This window comes from Syngnathus typhle, linkage group LG2, assembly GCF_033458585.1.
Source record: "Syngnathus typhle isolate RoL2023-S1 ecotype Sweden linkage group LG2, RoL_Styp_1.0, whole genome shotgun sequence".
NCBI lineage: Eukaryota > Metazoa > Chordata > Actinopteri > Syngnathiformes > Syngnathidae > Syngnathus > Syngnathus typhle.
This window is the reverse complement of record NC_083739.1, coordinates 17,501,440-17,528,118: the sequence shown is the minus strand read 5'-3', so window position 1 is coordinate 17,528,118 and position 26,679 is coordinate 17,501,440. Positions and strand designations below refer to the sequence as shown.

The 26,679-nt window shown below is 40.5% G+C and overlaps 1 protein-coding gene across 1 annotated transcript; it reads left to right on the top strand.

The window, feature by feature from the left end:
• Positions 1 to 803: 803 nt before the first annotated feature.
• LOC133149300 (V-set and transmembrane domain-containing protein 2-like protein) lies at positions 804 to 26,338 on the top strand. The gene is made up of 4 exons (XM_061271855.1): positions 804 to 1,088; positions 22,020 to 22,189; positions 22,508 to 22,549; positions 23,954 to 26,338. The coding sequence occupies exons 1-4, from the start codon at positions 983 to 985 to the stop codon at positions 24,374 to 24,376; spliced, it is 741 nt and encodes a 246-aa protein (XP_061127839.1). The 5' UTR covers positions 804 to 982; the 3' UTR covers positions 24,377 to 26,338.
• Positions 26,339 to 26,679: the final 341 nt, after the last annotated feature.

The window sequence follows — 26,679 nt, the reverse complement described above, 5'->3', positions numbered from 1 at the left end:
ACTCCAAATTGCCCCTAGGTGTGAGTGCAAGTGCGGATGTTTGTTCATCTCTGTGTGCCCTGCGATTGGCTGGCAACCGGTTCAGGGTGTCCACCACCTACTGATCGATGACTGCTGGGATAGGCTCCAGCACGCCCGCGACCCCTATGAGGACAAGCGGGATGGATGGATGGATGGATGGATGGATGGATGGATGGATGGATGGATGGACGGACGGACGGACGGACGGACGGACGGACGGACGGACGGACGGACGGAACAACCCTCTTTCAGGCCTTATATGCACAAAAAGTCTAATTAAGTGTATCCAAATAGTAAGGCACAGTTCTATCAAGTCCAATCGTCCACACTGTGGCTCCATATTGAATATGTGTTTCAGGACCACGGACAGCAGCCATGCCAGAAAAGCGGCAACGAGACAGTCATATATATTTTTGAGCAGTTTTGTGTGGGCTCCTTTTACTTACTTGAAGCAAAACTGGCGACGAACCATCAAGGTAAATACTATTTTGGCGTTTGCACATTTCTGATGCACATTTAAATGACTGAGAATGTTTCTTGAACAAAATCTCAACCGCCTTTGACTTCCCCGCATTTCTGTCATTGTGACTTCATCATCATCTGTAGTACATTTAGTGATTGTAATATCTGAACAATCCACTTAAGTATTTCTCTGTTATTTCCCTCCACTAAATGTAAGTGATAAATATTTGCTACTAATGAATGCTGACGCTCCCCCTCACTCAGCCCCAGCATTCAGTGACGTCTCCTTCCGCAGCAAATAGACCCGAGCGCGGGGCAGGCGACAGACGAGTGAGTCCGTTTCTGTCCGGGTGAGCTGCTTGACGTGTGTATCCCACCCACCCACTTTCACGCCACGACAAGCCTCCCTCCCCGTGGATTTAACGCATCAGGCGTCGGAGAGAAGAACCTCCGCCCTATGTGAGCAAAAGAAGAGGACACAGCCACGAGAAGAAGCGCAATGGGAGCTTTCAGGGTGCTACTGGGGACTTTACACTACGTGGGGCTGTGCGTGTCCACCAGACACACTGGACACGGACACACGGAGAACCACATCAGCGGTCACGGTAGGCGTGCGAACACACCCGTATCGTGCTTGGAAGCTTGCTCGGGTGATGCCGTTTACTCCCACGCGTTAAACATTTCTTTTGTTAAAAAAATAAATCTAACAAATCTAATGAAAATAAAAATAAACAAATAAGAGTTTTGCGATATCAAATAAATATACGCAATGTAAGATCGAGTAGTTTTAGCAGTATCTTAAAAAGTCTGCTTCTGCAAAGAAGAAAGAGAAGAAGGCTTAGTTTTGATCGACAGTGTCAGAGAAGTATCCATTTAACAACATACTTTTTTTTTGTTGCATTCTCATCTGATTCATTCTGAGAGCGATCTCTAAACTGCACATACATAGTGACTCAAAATGGTTCTGCAACAACACTGTGCATGTTAATGCTGCAGTGAAACATTTGCACATGGAAAAATAATTATAAGGTGTATATTAGAAGAGAACTTGCTTATTCGATGCATTGTCTCTTGAGATAATGGCCCAAACCTTTCCTCAGGATTTTGACCACCTCTGCTAAAACCGGTTATATCCTTAGTCAAATAGATCATTTATTTGTACATCTAAAATGAAATTATTCATAAAGATAATGTAATCAGAAATTGGTTCAATTTTCCATGGTTTCTGGGGTGAGGGGTGAAATTTCTGTATTTTTCCGCAAATACTGGCAACTAGTCCAGTTTGTACCCCGCCTCTTGCACAAAATCAGCTCAGAGTTTCCAGTTTACTTGCTACCCTAATGAGGATAAACAGTTTAACTTTAGATTCGTTATAAATAAATAATATACATATGCAAGACGTGGTTTCTAAATTTCATTTCCACTCTGTGTAAAATACACGCGGAAGAAAGTCGGCTGCTTCGATGCCTTGCTCAAGCAGTGGTCATGTCATACTGAAATCTCTGCAATAACAAGTCTAACCTGCATATTGCTGGGTAGGTCAATGTTTAGTCTGCAGGTGTTTCTTCTTGTGTTCGAGCTTAAGAGCGGGTCTCAAACCTCAAACTTTGTTGCCCCCTGTCCTGACAGAAATACCATGTCGATCAAATTTGTATCGTTGCATTACATCCTTGGTCACGGATCTTGAATATCATTATTAGGTTTGTAATAAAGGGATTTCTGCTTGTGTGTTGGGGTCTCAGAACAGGGTAAGATAATTTGCATTCTCTAAAAGTTACGTATGTCTGGCAGTCGGAACTTGGATAATTTTTTTTCCCCATTTTAATGATCTGATAGTCAGTCTTTCGCGTTTGAGATGTCAACTGAGGCACTGCTGTTCTCCAATGTCTGACAGCATGTTTTGTTCCGTCCGAGCTTGGCAGACACCCTCCTCTTCGTCAGGCAGAGCTGACACAAGATGGAAGTTAGTATTCTCTGTCAGTAGAGCGCTGCCTGAACATCCTCCCCTGGTTCAGAGCTCCTTTTGCTCTTCCCCTCCAGTGTTTACACATCTTACATAGAGCAAAAATGTTCCTTTGCATATTTAAGACCCCCGTGGGGACTAAGCGGTATGGAAAATGAATGGATGAGGTGACAACATTGTCTGAATAATCCCTCTTCCCCAAAACGATTTAAATCAAAATCCATGCCATAGTAGCGCTATATGCACTATACACACGCTCTCCAACTGCTTGTCATTGTTCTTTGCCAGAATCAACTTTGAGAATTGTTTAAAAAATATATTTTTGTGGGTTGCGTCAGATCTACTCCACACCAAACTGACCGTTTGTGCAGCAAGTGATTCTCTTTCAACCTTTTGAACCCAGAAACCTGTCAACTCCCCTTCGTTAAAGATTCCTGGCTAATGTCTCTTCCATGTGGGTCACCACAGGTGCAAACTGGTGGTTTATAACTCCACTGGGATAGGACTGTGAAAGTGAAAATGAATTCCTTACGCCTTGACTAAACTGTACTGATCATCTACGATGGCAAGAAATGCAAGTTCAAGGAAACCTCGGTTATTCCTGGGGAAATGTTTAGTTGAGAGTGAGCTCAATCACAGCATGTGCACTTTGTTTGCATTTAGGGTAAAAATGTCCGTTGTATTCATCATTGGCAGTGGTGTGAGTAATGTCTCAGGGGGGGCGCCGCTTCATCCATAACCTGAAGGAAACCTGCTTTCAGTGAATAATGTCCTTGTTGGTGGCACTATTTCGGCACAGTGTGGGAAATGGATGTGTGAGGATGCGTTTGATTTTGTTTAGTCCTGCTGTTTTAGCAAAAACAGAATATACATATGTACAAGTGTAGATTAAAAATGCTATGCAAAGTCAATCTGCACATTCGAGCTCTCAGTCTGTCATTCCTAATTGAACTAAAGCGGCACCAAATTGATTCATTGACGTATAAATCCATGGAGCTGAATTTCAAGTCTAAAAGATTCAGCTGATAGTTGTAAATTGTTGTAGAGGAGAGCAGGCACATCAGAGGTCACCTAGCGTTTGGAAATTAAGGGCTGCTTTGCTGCGGACTAATACAGAGGGCTCCAACCAGTGTGATGCAATATTACTGAAATAATCAACTGGCGCAATTTAATATTTGTCATGGTTAATTAACGACATTCATCAATGAAGACACTGATAATGTTAATGATTTCTCATGGGAATTATCAACACTGATTTTAAATGGTAGGAAACATAAATATCTTTATGCAGTTATAAATCTCTGTGTTTGTATTTTCAGAGAATTACTTCTACAAAATTGCTAGGAAATCACAAAATTCTATCATTGGGGAGATTTTTTCAGAACAAGACCTGATGTTGCAGAAATTGTCCCAAAAGCCAAGGAAAAAGTTAATCTTTTCACGCTTGCTAAAAGTGAGGTCTGATTTTCTTACTTTTTAGTCTTTCTTACATTATGTATAACTCTGACTTTGGAGACAGATTGTGGGAACATTTTATTAAAAAATAGTATGACCATAGTGATATCTGACTTTAGAGGTTCCGATGTATATTTGAAGAGGATAATAATAGGTGGAGCGGAGAAATACACCCACACGCTCAAATTTATTTTTGGAGAATGTCCTGACAGATGATATTGTGCGTTCCAAGATCATTGGGGTGATGATTTATCCTGCTCATTTTCCACGCTCTGGCACATGACCAGTCAGAGTAAAAGTGAAGAAGAAGGAGAAATAAATTGATAAACAAAGAGGAAAGCAAAACATTTGGTGTGAAGACGATGTCCCAGGCTTTATCTGTCTCAGGACCATTCCAGACACTGATACTTTTCAATTACCGTCTCATTAGGGCATGCTTATCCAACCAGCCCATTATTCCAGCCAATCAATTGTCTTAATTAATAAGTGAAAGCTAAATGGGCCGTAAGGAATCTAAAACTTCTCAAGGGAAACTAAGTAAGATGGGCCACCGAAAGGTTGCATTTTATTTTCTAATGACATTCGACAATTAGTTTTGATATGTATGCAAAAAGCCAAAAAGAGGTGTGTTCAGTTGAATGGTAACCTTGAGTACATAATCCCTTCAACATTTTCAGAAGAACTCTTACTGGTTAATCTTCCACCTTCCAAAAAAGGCATGTCTGAGAAATGAAGATGAAATTGAAGCAAAGTTACAAGCATTCTCTTCAACTGTTAAACATTTAATAACAGCCGACGCAATGCTGGCAAACATTCAGCAGCAGCTTGTCAGATTTACTCGTGCGTGTGTGTGCGTGCGTGCGTGTGTGTGTGTGTGTGTGTGTGCGTGCATGTTGCAAGTGTGCTTGTGTAGACTCAGCATCGCCCCTCCCCTCCCTGCTCCCGTTTTCTTTCCGCAGGGGCGTAAAGTAGTGCAGGTTTGCGCTGGAGCTTTACCAAGTTGTTGAAACGACAAGCATACGCTTCACTAGATCCATTAATACGGGCAGACATCCCAGTAGCACTGAATAAGCATTACAATTACATGAACAACTGTTTTCTCATATCTAACTCCTCCCTGGAACACAGTCGGATGACATTAAAGACAATTGGAGCTATCAAATAAGACGAATGTAGACTATTCTGTATATTTTAGTTACTATATTTGAGTCTATGCTTACTGGCTACAACCTTTCTTAATTTATCTTTAATAGAGTATGTGCATTCCCTGCGACTGGCTGGGTACCTTATTTGGCACCCCAACTAATGGCTGTCAAAAAGTCTGACTGTTTGCATCAGTTATTTTGATACCCTTCATGACCATACGTAAACCATACGTATAAGCTCTAACAATGGCGTATCTGACTGTACTGTTCTGCTTGAAGAAACCACGGCCTTATGGATCCACCCAACCCTTGACCAAACACGGGAGCACCTTCCATCGTTAAAGTTGTGCGTACTGCGTAATAAAACCCAGAATCCTCTCCTCCTCGCTTTCCCTTCAATCAGAATGCTCCCTTTTAAAAGCAGCCACAAACAAGCCGGAGGCTCAGCCTACAGTCAAGGACTCCTCTTCTGTCCTCTTTTTCAGAGGGCCTTATGTTGAAAATGTCTTTTACTCATGTGTGTGTGCGTGTTGATGTAGTTTAGGCGAGAAATGATTGCAGGCAGCTTTGAGATTGGTGATCCAATGCTGTTCTTTCTTTGAGGTATCCCTCCATGACTGAAAATCATCTCTGTGACTTGAAGCTTAGTGGACTGTGTGTGTGTGTGTGTGTGTGTGTGTGTGTGTGCGTGCGTGCGTGTGTGTGCGCGCGTGCGTATCCTTATAAAAAAAATGCGCATCACAACACACATGCAATGTTATGTGAGCATAATAATTGATTCATTGAAAACTGTTGATTATTGAAGCAAACCAACTTCACTGCAATTGGCTGAATAGCTGTTGAGTCAATCCCAACTTGTGAGACGTCCATTATGGCAAGCTACTATATTACATCCACGGTATGAACAGCCTTGTTCTGGCTTTGCAACAGGAGTTCAGAACAGTCAGAGAAACACTCTTCCATTCTCTTCAAAATAATCTGTACAAAAACATTGATTACTTATTGCTTTCTCTATTCTAGATCAAGGAAATTTAGGTAAATGTGTCTCTGGCGTTGACAGTAAGAAGAATGTCTGTCTGTGTGTGCGTGTGTGTGTACGTGTTCCAGCCAATGGACGGGGGAAGCGTTATTCCCTCTGTTGCACTCTGCTTGCTAATGTTGAGGGACGAGCTTTGGTGGTAATGCGAGAGTATTGCTTATCTTCCATTAGACACATTACTGCCAGTGTTGCATCAAGACACGCACACACACACACTGGGGCATCCACATTTGGAGTCACACTTCTCTTGGGAAGGCACTTGGCAGGATTCATGTGTTGGCAGTCTCACTGAGCGAGGCAAGAGGAGAATGGGCGATGTAGTGTGATGCATTCATAGTTTCGAGATCAGTCGTTTCCTGCCTGAAAGAGCTCCTCATCTCCAGCAGGCCACCATGTAGTAAATTAGTCCAGTTTCATTGTGTTAGATTGTTTTCCAGACAGCAAATTATATAGAGTACAAATGTGTTTTTGTGGCTTTTCCTTTCTCTCGCTTCCTCCTACATTCCAAAAAGCTTGGTTAATTGACGACTCTGGCCCATAGGTGTGACGGTTATTTGTATATATGTTCCAATTAAGGTTTTAAGCTGCTGATTCCAATACCAACCATCCAGGAGTAAAATCAGACAATACTGATTTGAATACTGCTCAAACGGATTAGCTGCGCTTTTTTCAATTTTAGAGCTTCTCACTATCGGCTACTTTAATTAGTAATCTGACGGTTCTTTGATTAATTGATTATTCAGCTAAAAAAAAAAAAAAATGTTGAAATTTCCACCCTTAACGATACAAGAATGGGACATTATTTCAAATATGGTGTGGTCTGTAACAGTTCAGAAAATAGATCATTGTTTTGTCAAGATTATTGTTTTTGTACTCTATGTAAAACATTTTTCGATAATTTCTCTGCTGCCGTAACTTGACATGGTTCTACTCCACCTTTCAGGTTTTTCCATCTTTTCTTTCATTTTTACTTTCCATAAGTGTTAATGCTCGTAGAGTGCGGTCTCCACAGTCATCATTAAAAGAAAGTCCTTGTTTGTGTAATTGATAAAAGCATAAATTATACGCAAAGCTCTCAGCTCTCTGATCAATTTAAACACACAGAGCAATTTCATGGTCACTTCTTGGTAGCGGTTGAGAGTCATGAAAGAAAAGAGGATTACTTAGTCATTCAGCAGAGCGGATCAGAGAGTCTCACCTGGCATTATTGCTCATGTGACACACACACATAATGAAAGTAGTGGATTCTGTTTCTTATGCTAATTTTTTTATTGGAGGGACCATTACTTTGGGCTCACTCTCAATGACAATAAAGATCTATTCTATTCTATATTCTAAGCATTGAATTCCTACTCCTACTTTCATGTGGCTGATATGAAAATTTGCATATATATTTATATAGAACATTCACATTTAGATGATTCCATTCTGAAGAGTGTGAGAAGGTTACACTACAGTATGTCAGCAAGGTGCTACTTTTCAACACCCCACCCAAGACAGATTCTAGCTAACATGTCACGTTTACAAAAAATATATAAAGGGAGCTGGAGACAGCTCGAGGCCAATTTCCCAATAATCTGTTAAGCGTGAAATCTTTACATATTAACATTCTCTGTAAAAAACAAAAAGAGAAGAAAATACAAATGAGAACACGTAGCAAACCTTATCTAAAGGATGAGTACTGCTTACACAGATTTTTATTTAATTTTATTTTAGGATGGAACCCTAAATAATGCCATTCCCCAAACCTGCAGTGCGTCTTTCTCACTATTTATTCTTATACCATTTCAAAACGACTGTTCTCAAAAAGTAATAAAGCGAGTCGCTTGACTATTGCAAAGTATTAATATGATACAGTAATAGTCTTTGCTAACATGTGGCGCAGACGCCAGTCACATTTTATTTGGATCAAAACTCCCCCGAGCTCATTAGGCTTAGACAGGGGTTAGCAACACACAGTCATAAGAAATCGTACTTCTTTTTATTGTTCATAAATACCACAGGCTCAATAAATGTATAAACAGTGTGCTGCCCTGAGCCATGCTTCTCCATGATAATGTCTCTGCAGTGTCCGGGCCTGATTGCACCACTGTGGAGAGGCCTAGTGGGTGTGGACAAAGACATGGCCTGTCTATTGCAATCGGGCCACTTGCTGCTTGTGCAATTAACCGAATTGGAGTCAAATGAATCGGTGTGCACGTGCAGCGCAGAACAAAGTCATGACATGTCCACCAGTCAAAGTGAAAGATTTCGTTCTTTAGTTCACTGCAAGTCATCGATGTCCAACTAATGGGGTCTTGGCCAACTTTGAGAAGAATTAAACCTGTAACTACTCACTATAATAATATTAAATAGCATAACTACTCACTATAATAATATTAGATAGCATTTTTTGCCATTTAATGGAACAACAGTTGATGACTTGATCTTTTGCATTGACTGTTTGGGGAAAATATGAGAAAAATACATGATAATTGGAAATGCAAAGTATATGTAGCCCTAAAGGATGCAATTTAGAACAGCATATCACCACTTTCCCGCAGAATATGGCCGCTGCAAAGAAAAGGTAAAAGAGCTGGAAAATACTCTGAACGGCAGTGCATGTTTATTAAACAGACACATAAGGACGGCGCATTGACAGAAGCATCCTGAACAACACAAAAAGCACTTCATGCATGTTTAATAGCTATTTAGTAAAACCTCTAAAGTTTAGAGGCTTTCTCGAATACTTAATTGTATGACCCTTGCGTGATACCTCCACACACTCACATAATCACATGATCCAAATGAGTACATACTCTTCTGTATTGTGTTAGATGTTTTCCATAAGTTCGCGAGTCATTATTTTTCGATAAAGCATCGTTGTTCCGTAATGAGGCCTTGCTATGATGTGATGTCTCTCTGTTGTGCTGAGCGGTGCAGCGTGTCAAGCTCATTAGCTCCCCCTCATTGTCGTTTCAGAAAGACAAACACAGCGCTGACACAACTAAAATCATCAACAGATGAAGCAAATCTTAGTCCCTAGGTCGACTCTGATTAAACGCCGCATAAGCGCGTTTCAAATTTATTTCAGTGCAAAATCTCAGTGTCTGATGATGTCCCGTGTCCTCATTAGATGAGACACTTTTCACGCTTCAAAAAAAATAGTAATAATAATCTTCCACCTTTTGCCTCCTCTTTTACCTTCCTGTTCTGACTCTTGTCTTTACTTTCTCTTCATTGGTGGAAATTTGGCGGAGATGTCACTAGCGTAGCAGCCACAGAGAAGATGAAAAGATCATTTGGAGCTGATGCTCGCTTCAAAGTACAGTTGGCTTTGCGCTCTAATAATCACATGTGGCTCCCTTAGACATTTTGGAGAAGTTTTAGAAAGTAGGCCAGGTGCCTCAGATGGCACTTTCACCACGTATTATCTAAAATGTAGATTAAGACCATATAAAAATACTCAAAATATATTTAGAGTTGTACTGTTGTTTTGTAAGTTAGATTCAAAGACAATTTTAAACATTAACGCTACAAAAAATTGCAGCGTGAGGAATTTAGCGTTTTGCACTGTTGCGAGTCCTGTGGCAGGTAGAGGTGTGAAAAACAAGGAATTGCAAGCAGACCTCCTTGGGTGAATGATGTTAAGTGTGCTAGGGCAGGTGGGCACTTGGAGACTGCCTTTCACCCTGATCATTCTTGTCAAATCTTTCATTTTTGAAGGCAACTTTAATAGTCAATGATATTCTAACAAGCAAGTTGGAAGAAAGTTCTTATTATCATTATTCTATTTTTAATTTTGAGCAGCCACTAGAACACAAATTTCCCTAAATATTCAGTTTGGCTCACAGGCGTGCTTATTTCTCTGAGTTGAAATGACATTTTGTTATTATCATCTTGCCGCAAATTATGTTTGGATGCAGCGAGATGAGGAGTAGGAGGTGGAGAAAGGAGGGATGACATTTAACTGCAGGCTGTTTTTTGTGCACATGATAGTCCTACTTAATCTTCGCTTGTGTTTGGACAACAGTATGTTGCAAATCCACTCACTCCCTTCTGCTATAGTAAACTAACACTGTTCAATCCCAGGGTCAGTTTTCTGGTTTTCTTATCGGAACAGAATATCACAACACATACATGCTGTCTAGTATGTGTGTGTCCTGTGATTGGCTGGCACCCAGTTCGGAGTGTACTCGCTTACTGCCTGACGTCAGCTGGGATAGGCTCCAGCACGCCCGCAACTCTTGTTCAGAGATAATGGATGGATGGACAGACAATTGGATGGAATATTTGAAATACTGTATCTAAAATCTCATTGGAGGTCATTACATTTGACCTTATGTTAAAATTAGCAAGAGGGCTTGCTTGTGGAAGAATTGCTTTTTTTCTTCTATTGTTTAAGCATTGTTTGTACAGTTAAGAATTGAGATAGCGCCAGTTTGCCAATAATGTTTTGTTTCTATTTCCATTATTTTATGGAGAAAGTTCATGCATTTCACCCAGCTACCCTTCCTGTTTCCTCCAATATATGAGGTGATTCCTTTTGCATGGATGTGTGTGTTTGGGATGACATTAATTGTGAGATAAAGCTCCGCGTCATCCTGTCTTGTAATCTCCATCCATACATCAATGTCAGCTTTAATAGATGCACGAGGGGTTGGGAGTGTGTGGAAGTGCTGCTGGTTAAATCCACTGAGCCTGCCCCGCGTGCACGTGGTTGTGTGTGTGCATGTGTGTGTGTGTGTATGCTTGAGTGGAAGTGTAGGAATATGTACTGTTCGCCTAGCGTGTACCTGTTTTTTTTTTTTTTTAAATATACTGTATATAGGATAGAGCATCTAGAGAGCCAGTTCACTCATTTATCCTTGTCGTCAGTTCGTCCCACAAGAGCCTCGGTTGCACAGCAGTAATCCTCAGGGAGGAAAAGAATGAGAAAAAAAGGAAGAAAAATGTGGCTGGGGATGTGTGAAGGAAGCCTTGTGTTGGCTAGCAGCGGGGAGTTGTGCCAGATGGGAAAAGCTTATTTTCAGCTGTCTTGCCAGCCTGCAAAGCTGCACTGTCCTGCGTAGTTTTAGCACTGCACACCTTCTGGGGGTAGCCACTCCCCAGGTTGGGTCTTTTTTTATCCATAATTCTTGCTGGGCTTTCATTAGAAGGTGAGTTCACAAGAGTTTTGTAGGAAATCCAATTAAGCCTCTAAATCAACTAGCTCTGTTGTTTTTATTGACCTTTTTCACAGCAGTAATTTTGACATCGTAAAACTGTCAAAACTAGCACGGATAGGCAGAGAGGTTATACAACTCAATTAAACTCAACTTTATTTAGAGCAGCTAAAAGCAACCGCAGCTGCATACAAAGCGCTGTATAGAAAGTAAACATAAGACATAAAAACAAAGACAGTAAAACAATAAATTACAAACAGGAACACAGTCAATAAATAATGACAGTAAAACAATCATGGTTTAAAGACGGACAGAGAGGTGAGCTCGACATAAAACTCAACAATACCTCTCGGCTTTGCTCTTAAGCACTTGGTGGAGTTAAGAAACATGATGAAATCAAAATCTTCTCGAGGTCGTCTTTCCTTTTGTTTATAATCCTAAATGATTCTTCTCTAAAAATGCAGCTGTAAGATGTCTTGATAGAGGACAAGAGAAAGTGACTTGGAACAAATCCATCAGTGGGAGTTGCATTGCAAATGTATATATTGCAACTTCCCACAAGCATTATCCATTTACTTGTGGAAGTGTGTTGTCAAAGAAAATAGCCTTATCCAGCTCTTCTTGTTTTTGAAGAATTATGGCACGCACAATGTTAATATTTGTTTACAATCCGTGTATTCGCCGCCGGCAAGGAAGTGATTGATGCACAAGGAATGAAACAAGCTTGAGCGGATTGATCCCCCCCCCCCCCTCCCCTGTCTCTTTAGTTTCTGTTGTGAGTCAGGCCCAGCAGGGAGGGCTCACCTTTAAATAGTAAATTTCAGATGCAGGCTTCCAGCCCGCGTTGCCGTCATCATCCAATTTTTGCGTCTGTGTCGGTGCAGGAAAGGACACACACGTTAGAGAGGCTAGGCAGATAAGATGCTGTCTGCCGATAGGGCTCCTCTCATCTCCCCCTCTTCCTCCACCCGATGGTCCACCCTGGAGAGTAAAGCTGATGGAAAGATGCTTCATCTTGTCATTTTTTGCCAGCAGCCTCTGACTTCACCATCTCGATGCAGAAAATAAAGGTTTATTGCTATTATTATGAGATGAGCTGCACGGAGAATCAAGGTGGAGGGTGTTATTTTGTCAGCTCTTTGTTGATTTTTGTAGTCTTTATGTTGGGGTGTTATGCACCAAGGACTGAGCTAAAAATGAATCTAGTTGCAAATCGGAATAAAAAGTATGAGTAGAGGAAATATTTTTTCTTTTCATTGTTTGGATTCATTTTTATCCCGGTCGAGAATGTAAATTGTAGAATTTGGCCTCTGTAATTCTTTTTCTCTCGTTGCAAACAGATAAAGCTGACAAGAATAACTAAAACTAAATAATTAAAGTATATTTGATCAGTGCACAGAATTCTGGCCATTAACCAAACCATGTTGATTTGTTAAAAGCTTAGCTACAGTTTAGCTACTTTTGTCATTTTCTTGTAATTTAGCTTGCTACATTTCTTGCTATTTATTCTACTAGATTCACTGTAGTTAGACTTCATTTGATATTGGAAAACTTTGTTCCCTTCATTTTTTAACTCGCTTGTCCAACACTGAATTTATTAAAGCCCACAATCAGTTTATGTACAATATGCCTGAGATTACTTGATTATTTATACTTCCTTTCCTCTTGTTTTTTCTCGATGCTGATACAAATAAAAATATTGGGCTCCAGTAATAGACGCTGGTATTTTGAGAATAGTTGATTGAGCAGAACGCTGAGTCTGCACTGTGTGTGTTACTGTGCTGATGTAGAGATTCACCTTGGAGATGGCTTTATCGATTGCTGTGTCCCTCAAGGTACGCCACAACTTCAAATTCATCGACTGGCTGTTTGGCACTATGTGTTTGGATTGCTCCTTGCCAGTTGTGAGGTTAAGGCCATGATACAGAACAAGTACTGCAATTTCTTTGGAGCACTCTTTATTGTGTGAAATTTTAAGTTATACAAGAATGAGTGTGTTTGAAGTGCAGTGCTTATCTGTGGATGTAAAGTGAGATGACACGTGTTTTTCCAATATTCTAATCATTTTGGATTATTTAAATTTGAGCTTGCCATTTAATTTCCTTGCCACCTTGTTTCCCGATATTTATTCATCCATGACACTTAAACACCACTAAACCGAAATATTACGAAATGTAAATGCTTTTGACTGAAAAAATCGAATGATGATCTCAATGGTCCCAATTTACTCACAAATGTGGGCCTTTTTAATTGAACACAATGCTGTTATTTTGTGATATGGCAACGGTTGGACACACAAGTTAATTGCCGCTTCTGCCATCAAGGGGAAGAGCATTTCATTGTTCTGTCAGTCACTGGCATAAATGGAACAATATTCTGTTGTAGATAAATATACAATGAAGTGAAATTGGATTAATACCGAGGCAAACCTGCTGTCTCACACCACAGTGGCAGTTTTCTTCAACCTGATTAAAAAAAAAAAGCCACTGTATGGAATAAACATGGAAGTGAAAATGTATCCATGAATTTCTCGACTTATCTCGGGAAACACGTGAGCATGTTGTTATTTTGACAGCTGATTAAAATCGTGAAACATTGGGCTCAGACTTCCCGCTGAGTGGTCCTACACTGATTGCTCATTAGCAAATGTAAATGAGCACATTCCACTCACTGAGACTGTCTCATGTTTGGACTTTTGTGAGGTTTTCCTACAGGTTCCCTGAATAAGGTATCGACAGCTGTTTTCTGCCATACTGTGCCAAGGCTCATTACTAGACCGCAAAGCTTATCATCAGGCCGTGCGAGGGACTCGTTAGCAGCTAATTATTACTGACGAGAGTATGGATTGAAGTGAGTGGGGACATGCACTGTACAGTAAGGCTTGATGTTTATTAATTTCAATTAAAAGAATGATTGCCACTTATTTGACTGAATGGTCTCCACTCTAATAGATAAGAATAACCAATCACACTATTATAAAGTGTTGGTGTCAAGCAATGAATTCAATCATCATTGTCACGTAAAAATAACAAGAGCAGAAGCTTCACTGCTACATCTGTCCGATAATGCACAGTCAGCAAGTTCTGCACGTGTATGTCATTTATTTATTCAAATATGGTCTGATATACAGGGCCAGATTTTTACTGAACAGTCACTTTGGGGACCAGACCTTCAAATAAATATGAAATATAAATCACATAGATAACATTATTATTTGATGTTAAATGTTTATGTACCTTTTCCATTTGATTACAAAAGTCCAAGTTGTTGCTGTTTTCAGTTGCTTTAGTGCAGACCATGTAGTATATTTTATGTAAGAATCAGGTCCGCCCCAGTGGAAGTGGCCTCCGGACAAGGCTTGGTTGGTGATGGAAAAGAACTTCCCTGACAGCCATTTTGGTTGATTAAAGATTTGATTTTGTGTGTGTGCGTACATGCTCCCTTCTTCTTTGTATGTCTTCTTATAGGCCTAAATATTCAAATTGACTATCTCATACATCCACATACCACCTCTCAAGTCTGAAGGATCATTCACCCGTATTTCTCTTAAGCCCAAATGGTCAAACCATGACCCAATTACCTCCGTCTCCTGCGCTCCACCTATAGCTGATAACACCTCCAGGCAACCACAAATGTTTTACAATGGAATGTGGACTGCAACGCTTTGTTTCTGCACTTACAAGCTAGCAAAAAGTCAGTGTGTAAACCGGCATCAGAGTCTAACTTAAATAAAAGTGTGTTAACTATTGCAATGTCAAAGTTTGTATATATTATAATGTACCTCAACCACGTGATATTTTCTCTTTGATCCTCATAATTATGGAATCCTGTCACGGGCCAGATCAGACGGTTCAGCGATCCGGATTCGGCCCACAGGCTGCTGATTGATTGTCCCTGTTGTAGACCTTTAAAGATCCTCAGGGTGCATTGGCCTTGTTCCCTGTTGCAGTGTTCAAAGCATTGAGCTATTCCACAAGAAAGTGCTTTCTTTGGTTTTGCTGAATGTGGAAGTTGCTTGCGCATACGTATATACCGGATTACAGCAGAGAACAAGTCGTCCTTAGTGTTTGTTCTAGTTGATCCCCGCAGGCGAGGAAGCGCCAGCATCCCCTTTTAACCTTTTTGTGATTTGATCAAGAGGAAAACCTGCACAGTGGGGATGTAGGGCCGGCAGTTGGGATTCAGGCCAAAAACAGCAGGAAACTCAAACAGACCAAGGCTGGCTGGTGGGAAGGTCCTTGTATATGCATAGTAAACACAAGAAAAATGCCTACCGAGATTCGAGCGAACACATCAAGTTTGGATTGTACTGATTTTAAAACAGTGATTAAATATGACTGTATGTAGATGGCTTTTATCAGACCTGCACTGGGCAAAAATACACAATGGGGATGACTTTAACAGTCACCATCTGTTGTTATTTTCACACTTCTGCCGGGTTGTTGAATAGATGGCTACTTGTGTCGAACCTGCGGTGACTAATCACAAGACTTGTACATAGCACCATACTGTTTTGTTTCCATGGCTGTATGCCAGCAGTGTCCAAACAAAGAGCTACTTTGGAATCCTACCATCGATGTTTTTGCACATTTAAAACAATCCATCAAGGAATTAGATATTGTTTAATATAATAAAGTTATTAAGAAAAAGTCAAAGCTTCCTGTTAAAGTTTAAAGTAGATAAGCAAAGCAAATAGAAAATCATTTAGGATTTTTTACTGACTTACAACCTGTATGAATTCACTACAATTCATTTAACTATATGGGAGTCATTTTTACATTGAAAAGATCCATCCATTTTCTGTACCGCTTAGTCCCCACAGGGGTCGCATTGAAAAGCTTCAAGTTGAACAGGAAGCTACTTGATTGTTGTTGGGTTAAGCTAGCCATTTAAGAATGTTCATTAAATTAAGCGTGGTAATGAGAGGATGGTTCTATTTAGCTGAAGGTAAATGAAAACACAGCAAACATAATACGCATAAATGTGCAAAGATGCAACAGCGCATCCACTCAATTAGCATTGTAATCGCTTTTGACTCATACTGCATTGTGGCATCTTCCTCACTTCTTCTTATGCAGACATTTTTATAAGGCGAGGAGCGTGTGGCAAACCAGTGGCACACACAATGAGCAGAATCTGCATCATTCAGTGCTGCTGCATGAAGTCACCATGGGCCAAAATGAGAGCCTTATTATTGCTCCATAAAAAGCATACGTAATGTGTGCTTGGAGAGACAAATGCTGTGAACATTTTATGCTCCCATTGATATTGTCTGAGCACAATGTTAAATTAATATTATTAATGGGTGAAATTTGATTAAGAAAAAATCAATCTTGTCCAAAATTACATAGCGTATTCCTTTCAGTACTATAAAGCACCGGGTCATACCAAAGACTATAAAAATGGGACCCATTGCCTCCCTGCTTGGCACTCAGCATTAAGGGTTGGAATTGGGGGGTTAGATCACCAACTGATTCCCGAGCGCGGCACCGCTGCTGCTCACTGCTCCCCTCTCCCCCAGGGGATGGATTAAAATCACACGGGGATGGGTTAAATGCAGAGGACAAATTTCACCACACCCAGGTGTGTGTGTGACGATCATTGGGACTTTTTAATTTTCTCAAAAAACAAATGTAAAATTGCAAAATTGGGGGCTAATGTTACCATTAGCATCATCTGTCATGCGATAGTGTTGGCTCGTGAGTGAATGATTCGTTCAAAAGTTCTTTTCTTTTATAACACTTATAGTGGTTTTTAAATGTGTATGCATATATGCGCCTAAATATTGTTATCCAATACATCTACTGCAATCTCACATTGGATTGCTGGTTTGAAATTTACTTTTGTTATTATTTTAATAAACATTAAAACCTGTTCAAACGTGTCTGGTGTTTTATTCCTTGTTTTTATTTTTTTGAGCATGAAAACAAAAATCTGACATTTGGTTAACTGCTTTAATGACAATATAAGTATATGAGTTTTACGTTGTGTAATATGTGTTGGTGTCCCCCAAAATAAAGAGCAAGTAGTCAAATACACATTCTTGACACGTACAAAAAATGCATAAAGTTAGGTGCACTAGGTAGAAAATGGTGGTGTACCTAATGGGGTGTCCGTGTGACAGATCAACCAGCCAATCAGGAGGTGGGGGTGAGGGCGGGTGTGGCACTTTTCACTTTCAGTTCAGCTTTGGCCATGATTTTTCCCTAATGAAGTGGCCTGTTATTAGGTACACCTGAAAATGGCGGCGTACCAAAAGGAGTGTCCCTGTGACGTCACAGATCAAACAGCCAATCAGAAAGTGGGGGTGAGGGCGGGTGTGGCACTTTTCACTTTTAGTTAAGCTTTGGCCATGATTTTTCCCTAATGAACTGGCCTGTTATTAGGTACACGTGAAAATGGCGGTGTACCTAATGGAGTGTCCAAGTGATGTCACAAATCAAACAGCCAATCAGAAAGTGGGGGTGAGGGCGGGTGTGGCACTTTTCACTTTTAGTTAAGCTTTGGCCATGATTTTTCCCTAATGAACTGGCCTGTTATTAGGTACACGTGAAAATGGCGGTGTACCTAATGGAGTGTCCAAGTGATGTCACAAATCAAACAGCCAATCAGAAAGTGGGGGTGAGGGCGGGTGTGGCACTTTTCACTTTTAGTTAAGCTTTGGCCATGATTTTTCCCTAATGAACTGGCCTGTTATTAGGTACACGTGAAAATGGCGGTGTACCTAATGGAGTGTCCAAGTGATGTCACAAATCAAACAGCCAATCAGAAAGTGGGGGTGAGGGCGGGTGTGGCACTTTTCACTTTTAGTTAAGCTTTGGCCATGATTTTTCCCTAATGAACTGGCCTGTTATTAGGTACACGTGAAAATGGCGGTGTACCTAATGGAGTGTCCAAGTGATGTCACAAATCAAACAGCCAATCAGAAAGTGGGGGTGAGGGCGGGTGTGGCACTTTTCACTTTTAGTTAAGCTTTGGCCATGATTTTTCCCTAATGAACTGGCCTGTTATTAGGTACACGTGAAAATGGCGGTGTACCTAATGGAGTGTCCAAGTGATGTCACAAATCAAACAGCCAATCAGAAAGTGGGGGTGAGGGCGGGTGTGGCACTTTTCACTTTTAGTTAAGCTTTGGCCATGATTTTTCCCTAATGAACTGGCCTGTTATTAGGTACACGTGAAAATGGCGGTGTACCTAATGGAGTGTCCAAGTGATGTCACAAATCAAACAGCCAATCAGAAAGTGGGGGTGAGGGCGGGTGTGGCACTTTTCACTTTTAGTTAAGCTTTGGCCATGATTTTTCCCTAATGAACTGGCCTGTTATTAGGTACACGTGAAAATGGCGGTGTACCTAATGGAGTGTCCAAGTGATGTCACAAATCAAACAGCCAATCAGAAAGTGGGGGTGAGGGCGGGTGTGGCACTTTTCACTTTTAGTTAAGCTTTGGCCATGATTTTTCCCTAATGAACTGGCCTGTTATTAGGTACACGTGAAAATGGCGGTGTACCTAATGGAGTGTCCAAGTGATGTCACAAATCAAACAGCCAATCAGAAAGTGGGGGTGAGGGCGGGTGTGGCACTTTTCACTTTTAGTTAAGCTTTGGCCATGATTTTTCCCTAATGAACTGGCCTGTTATTAGGTACACGTGAAAATGGCGGTGTACCTAATGGAGTGTCCAAGTGATGTCACAAATCAAACAGCCAATCAGAAAGTGGGGGTGAGGGCGGGTGTGTCACTTTTCACTTAAACCAGGGGTGCCGACCTCCAGTCCTCGAAGGGCTGCGTTCCAACATGTTTTCCACGTGACCCTCGTTAAGCGCACCTGCGTGAAAAGTTTTAGCTCCTTTCACGTTCTGCAGGAGCTAAAACTTTTCACGCAGGTGCACTTAACGAGGGAATCTTGGAAAACATGTTGGAATGCGGCCCCAAGGACTAGCGCTTGCCACCTGTGACCTTTGACCATGATATTTCCCTAATAAAGTGGCCTGTTATTAGGTACACTTGAAAATGGCGGTGTAACCTAATGGAGTGTCCAAGTGACGTCACAGACTAAACAGTCAATCAGAAAGTGGGGGTGAGGGCGGGTGTTGCAAATCTTTCAATGATAAAAAAATTGCTTAGGTCCCACCGGGATCTGAACTCGGGTCACTGGGGTAAGAGTCCGGAGCACTAACCACTACACTACAGAACCCTCAATTGTGTTGCATGGAGAGCCTATACACTATAAGGTTTAATGCAGCAGCTCGAGCAAATAGACCAGAGACTTTTGAACTCAGTCATCAGCAATAACTCTGCTAACTTTCTGTTAGAAAGCACATTTTAATATGTAAAGAACAAATGACACGCCAGCTCAAATTTCTCGCCATAAATGAGGACATTCTGTAGCCTGGCTACTAAAAGCAGCTTTTTCCAATTTTGTGGGAGTTCATTTGCTCTTTTCTTTTTGCTCTTTAGAGCTACAATTGAATACTTCTCCAGCCCCAGAATCCAACATTTCCTTTTTAGTCAACGTTTATTTTCTTCAAATCTTCTTTCTCCTGCGTTAATTCCTGCGACCCACCCCTCTTCCTTCTCTGCTAAATGACTTGACTTGGACGCATTCGAGCATTGATTGCTGGCCTGCGGCTGCGTGCCTTCTTCGGTTTGTCTTGGAGATAACGACAACACTTGAGGGCACGTTATAAGTTCTCCTGGGTGGCAGTCTGGACATTAGAGAAGACTTTTTAGTAAGTGATACAACATTAGATAGCCTCAAGTTGCCTCGGAATAGGCCTTGAATCAATGTGATAGTGGAGATTTGTGGAGAGGAAGGATAATTGTGTCAATGCTAAAAGGCCGCATTCGTACTGATGCTATTATCTCCCTCTAGTTGTTTGAATGTTTGTTTAAATGGTGTCATTCATTCATTCATTCATGCGTTCTTTCGTCCGTCCGTCCGTCCGTCCATCCATCCATCCATCCATCCATCCATCCATCCGTCCGTCCGTCCGTCCGTCCGTCCATCCATCCATCCATCCATCCATCCATCCATCCTCCAAGCCGGTTAACCTCACAAAAGTCCTATTTTATAGTTTTTCAAGTTATTTCTATAATCAGTAACTAGATTCAACAAAGCAACTAGGTTTTCAAGGTAACTGGTGCAACTACTGACAAATTAATTAGTGCACACCTACACAATCTGCTCTGGAAAAAATTTAAGAGGCAAGATTATCATTTTCTCTGATTTTGAAATTTGTTTTGATATTTTTGAAAAAGTTACATTTTTATTTGTTTCTATAAACTACTGACAACACACTATAACTCCCAAATTCCAAGTATAAAGCTCAAGAGGCTCTTTATTGATATTTGTGTACTGGGATGTGAGTATAAAGGCCAGTAAAAATAAATCTATGCCTCAGCCCCCTCCTCCCGTCAATTATATACACAGCATGTTTAATGTTCAGGGGTCGTATCATTCCAAGACTGTTGATTTTCTTGTGTCTTAATACAAAGTCAGTTTCTTATTTATGTGTCCTTTGTCTCTATGAATAGTGCGTATCTGCCACATGCTGCACGCCTCTCCTTTCCTATACAAAGACAGCTAGCAGCGTTTAATCTGACAGATGCAGTCACGCGCCACTTTCTGCATCCTGAATGTCTGCTTCTGTGCCTTGAATGACATCAATAGTCACCAGTATTGGAGGGTTACAGTGAGAAATGTACACTCTTTCAAAGTGAAGATGCTTTATGAATCATATAACCGCACATCTGCTGACGGATGCCGTTTTGAACTAACGCTAGATAAAACATCACAGCATATTTTAGCCATCCCTGGACACTATGCGAATGAGTGCACTAGTGGTTGGAAGCAGGAAAGGGATCACCTTAGAGTGATTGGCTGTGCTAGAGATATGCAAGGTACATCGATGCCTTCTGTTAACTATCAGCAAGCCTTACACAGCCACTAGCAATGGGAAAATTAAGCTTCATTGTTGCTTTATGAACCTGTTGTATTTTTTGGACTCCTTGACTTAAATAAGGGCTTTAAGAAATAAGTCAATTTTAAGGAGGAGTCAAAAAATATAATTGGTTCATGAAGCAAATTTGAAGCCTCCCCCCCTCCCAAGCCACCAACTGTTTTTATTCCTGAGGAGAAAATTAGGCCTCTATTTAAAATGTTCCTTCAAGTGTATTGTAGTGGGGACCACTATTTAGGAAAATATCATCTATATACCTACAGTTACATTTTGACTCCTCAAATTTAAATATTGGTCGAGCGTAAATACGCTTCAAAATGGCTATTACTGTAATCATGATTATAAATTATGTTATTTAATAAGGAATACTAATTTGGATTGTCTTGAAAATAGAAAACGCTTCATTTAGGCATCTTGAACTGTAGACCTAAACATTGCGTTATAGTAAGAAAATAAATTAAAAAATCATAAATTTACAAGGTTTTCTAGTCATTAGCACTGTAGTGAACCTTACAAAAGGGAAATTTCTCATTGCCGGCATTCCAGCATCAGCGATTGAGGAGACAAGTACTTTAAGCCCTAACAGACATGTCAGCATGTTGTGAGTAGGTGTTACATTGATGCTTTGAATTACCTTTTGTTTTTTTCTTCTGGGAAATCACTACGTATAGCATTGTGGAACATTTTGAATGGTTATTCAATATGCAAGATATATGCACAGACAGACACACACACACACACACACACGAGAACACACATTCATAGTACATTGCTCTGTAAGTCAGGTGCACTTAAGCAACGCTCTAACTCCAACCAACTTTGTGTGTCCAGCCATGTTTACGGAGGTGCCTCATGATGTAACCGCTCAGAGGGGTCAGGATGTGGAGATGGCCTGCTCGTTCAGGGGGGCAGGCATGCCCTCCTACTCTCTCGAGATCCAGTGGTGGTACATCCGCAACCATATGGACTGGACTGACAGACAATCGTGGAAAACCAATGAGGTAACATCGAGATAACTAAAAACTTGAGAAAGAAACATCACATCATTAAGACTAGCTAAGGTTGTTCAATGATCATAGAGGCATACATACTATAACTTTGATGGTAGTGAACTGAACTGCACAGTAAAGTATATCATATTGTAAGTAAAGTAAATATTTTTTCAAAATATATTTTCAAAAAATGTATTTGATCAAACGTGACAAATAGAAAATGCCAGTCCCTGAATGACAACAATTGAGAATGGCTGCTTTAAAGCACATTTCTGTTCTCATCTTATTGGGATGTAACCATTACTCTTCTGATTTTTTCCCATGCAGGTATCTCTGGAGGAGCTGCCAAAGGATGCAACAAAGATAAGCGTGAGTTAATGGCCTCTCTGCTGTTAAGAATCTTAGATGATTACACGAGGCGCCAACGCCATTCTGATTACATTTACATTTCTTGTTCTGGCTGATTTGCCGGTGTTATCACATTTCACACACGGGGCTTTTTTTTTTTGCACTTGACGCATTATGCAATCATCGTATCTACAAGGTCCTCTCATCCTCGATGGTCATCACAGTCATTTAACGCTGGTTCCTAGAAATGTCAGGGTCAGAAGACAGGTTGGGAAGCTAATCATATTGTATGTGTTCATACGTCCTTTCGGGTTTCCATGGTAACTTGGCATATTGAGAGGATCATGTAGGAAGAAATAAAGTACGAATGCATAATTTCCTTTCATTTAACTGCATACGCTGACTATCTTCAATGACGAGCTTTCATCGCTGTCATTTTGAGTAAATTAGTAAATAACAGAACGCGTACCGTTAGGAGGATTATGTCAAAAATAGAAATCTGTCTGTATTTGTGATCACGGTTTCATGATTTTTAAATACTTTACATACTGTACCTTCATAAATTGATATCACAAAAGCTTCCACATCCCCTAAGTCTTTTCAAAGGAAACGCAAATGAGTTCCACATTTTTATAGACATGAATTAATGCGTGTGTGCGCGTGTGTGTGTGTGCGTGTGTGTTTGTACAGCTGGAAAATCATTATAAACTTGGCATCCATATCCATAGGAGCAGACGCCAAGTTAAAGATGTTGCCTGCCGCCTGATGTATCATCCGACAGCTTTCGATGATCCACGTGCATGTGCACATTCACTCTATAGTTCCATTTACACCAAACAATACATTATTTCGTTTGGTTTAAGTGAGCTCATCTAAATTTGGAAGGCGTACTTTCCCAAAATAGTAGACAATTGGCGCTGCTACTGTATTCAGCGAGTGTGAAATCTTGTTTAGTTGAACACAATGTTGATGAGAGGTCGCGTCAAGCCGTCACTTATCGAATGAACATCAACAGGTTAATTGTGCCTTCTGCAATCTGTAAAACTGAAACCTACACTTAAAAAATTCAAGAGGTATCATCAGCAATTTTTGATACAGCTCTTGTATCAGAGCTCATTGCATTGTGCTAATGGTCACAATGTCGAGCGTCTCCGCTTCAAGATGAGCAGGAAGGCTGTGTTTGTATAAACCATCATCCGGGAATATGAACTGCAGGCATGTTGTAATGAGACGATCGTTTAATTTAGCCAAAGGGAAATGAAACTAGAGCTACACACGCATGCAGAGCTTTCTTAATGTGTGTGTGTGTGTGTGTATATATTAGGGCACTTTACAATCACTTCGAAGTTCCACTGTGGATACTGTGGGGCATGATTTTCATTTTCCTGGCCATGTTTTGGTTATTTTTTTCTCATTTGTTACCAGGTAGTGAAGGTTGTGGGAAGTAACATCTCTCACAAGCTCCGCCTCTCCCGCATCAAGTCGTCTGACGAGGGCACTTATGAATGCCGAGTCATTGACTTCAGTGACGAAGAAGGGGCGCGCCACCATCGCGTGCGCGCTTACTTGCAGGTAGTAGCCGAGAGCGACATCATCACCAGTAACCAGTATGACAACTTCCAGGGGTTGGATGATACCAAGGGCGATTTGGGGTTCGAGCATGCTCACAGTCACCCTCAAAATGAGGGGCGCTCTCAGAAGCACAGCAAGCGGCTTTCCTCCGCCACGCAGCACAGCCACCCCGACGACAGTGATCAGCACCAAGCAGGCAGAGAGCTGAGGAAGAGAGATGTGGACAGTAACCATAGCAACAATGACTGCTCCAATGAGCCCAGCTGTGTGCTGTAATCTGATTACATCTGAAAAAATAAAGCACAGATTACAAATTACGACGTGCATAAAAGATACACTTCCCAAACAGTGCCAAACCCACTATCTCATATAAATGTTAAATACGGCTTATTGCGAGCTCAGTGATGGAAATGTGTAGCTTTACCTTTTAATATTTATTTGATGTTTTTGCTCACTCTCAGTCGCTGATGACATCATGGTAATCACAAGAGAATCTGATGTGCCATTTTTCTAAAACGACCAATTTGACTTCATTTTACACTACATAAAATGGGCACTTGCAACCCTTAGTTGCAAAAAAGAGATAGAGAGCAGGCAAATTGAAAAGAAAAAGTAGAAATGTTACTTAGCAGGATTGTTGGTTCATTAAGGATGATGTAAAAGTGCAAATGGACAGAGAATGCCATTTTGATTGCGGTGTAAAAAACTTTGTAAATTTCAAGGCATCAAGCTTAAACTATTTCATTGTATTGTATTCTCCCTCAAATTAAAAATAGAAGTAAAAGCAAATCGGTGTTTTTTTCGCTTGCTTTGTTAACTAACATTGTTTCCATAAACATCATTAATCTATATTTTAAAGTTGTTCCATTTTAAACTTGAACTAAAGTTGTGTTTTTTACAGTATGTAGGGTGGCCTGCTCTAGCCATTGGATTGCATCGACATTTAATAGGTTTGTTCATGACCCATAAGCAAACTTTGTGGATAGCACTTTTTAATGCATGATCCTGCTCATGAACTCACTTACCATCTTACAGACAAGTTATCAAAACAACCTCTCGCAAGTCATGCATGGTAGATGCTAAATGTCTGTCCGTCCATCCATCAGCATATCCCAGCTGACTTTGGGCGAGATGCAGAGTAACCCCGGGATTGAAATGCAGCCAATCACAGGCTACTTTGAAATAGTTCTTGTGTAATTCTGCTACCAAACTAAGCAAGCGACAGTGATTTGGCTGCAATGGGAAACACAAATGTATTTATTGCCTTTCTTAACATCATAGGTAAACTCCTGCTTTCATTCAGTGATTGTCATCAGTGAATCCAGTCTGAGCTATTATATTCAAGAATGGAAGAAAAGTCAAGTTGGCTAATCTACATGGATCTTTCCTAGTAAATATATACTGTACATACACATACAAAATTATGAATGTGCTCTTTGTTTAGGAGACTTTCTTAGAAGAAATACAATCTTGGTATATTCATCCTTGTATTTTAATAATAATAATGTTCTTTTGCTTATCAGCCGTTAGAAAAGCCTCAATCCTTTCAACTGTAAGCCTCTAATGTACTTTGTATATGACACTGTATAATACGACATGAAGTGAATGCATGAAGTTCCTTTTTTTCCAAAGAGGTGTTATAAAAAGATGTCGCATTACACGCCCCTTTTTTAAATATAATTTGGTTGTTAAATGATGTAATTTCTTCTGTGTTTTCTGTTCATTTCATTTCTTTCTTATTTTCCACTGCTTTTCCAAAAGTGCTGTACAGAAAGATGAATGCCTCTTTCAGAAACCTATCTTAGTATTTACCTATCTGCCAATTTCCAAGAGACTGGTTCACGATTCTGAGATATCGGCAATGGCTTAAGAGATTTCATTTCATCGCTGCCATTTTTGTAACCACTAATAATCTTGTGTACATGCTTGAATGGAGCCCAGGCCTCAGCCCATGTGGATCCTGCTTCCCTCCAAAGGGAAACAAAGGGGGACAGAGTGAATATTTGGGATGATGCGGATGAATAAGCATGCGACCTATTTTGCCTCAAAGCTGTTGTGGAAAGTTTTGTGCTATCCACAAGAACAACAGCAGTCTCTGAAAATCACTCAATCAAGAATCTTGCAGACTCTTTCCACCGGTTACTATGATTTGAAGACGAGTCAAGAAAACATGAACATGTAAATTGCTCTGTGCACAGTTTGAGCTCATGCTAATGTGTATGCCTCACAGAAAATAAATAGCATACAAGCATTGCTTATTGTGTCATTTTTTTCCCCTTACTTGATATTATCCAATAAAATGTACCCATATTAGTAAATAACAACAAGGAGGTGAAACAGTATTTGCTATTCATAACAAATAATGACCGTTTTCACTGTCTTTGTTGTCTCATTGCTGTATGTGAAGTGCCTATATATGCAGCAGTGCCTCAATCAAACCCACATATAGATATATACTTTTTCAAAATACCCCACCCTACCCTATTCTGTCTGCCCGTGTGTTAATCAAGCTGAAAAATATACTCTCATCCTTTGATCTGAAAATTATAGGTAAAATACAGATATGAACAAATTAAATG

What these genes read in the sequence shown, in the direction of transcription:
- LOC133149300 (XM_061271855.1), top strand. Translation starts at nt 983, where the DNA reads ATGGGAGCTTTCAGGGTGCTACTGGGGACTTTACACTACGTGGGGCTG. An exon ending in GAACCACATCAGCGGTCACG is followed by an intron (nt 1,089 to 22,019) that starts GTAGGCGTGCGA and finishes TTGTGTGTCCAG; the next exon opens with CCATGTTTACGGAGGTGCCT. An exon ending in AGGATGCAACAAAGATAAGC is followed by an intron (nt 22,550 to 23,953) that starts GTGAGTTAATGG and finishes ATTTGTTACCAG; the next exon opens with GTAGTGAAGGTTGTGGGAAG.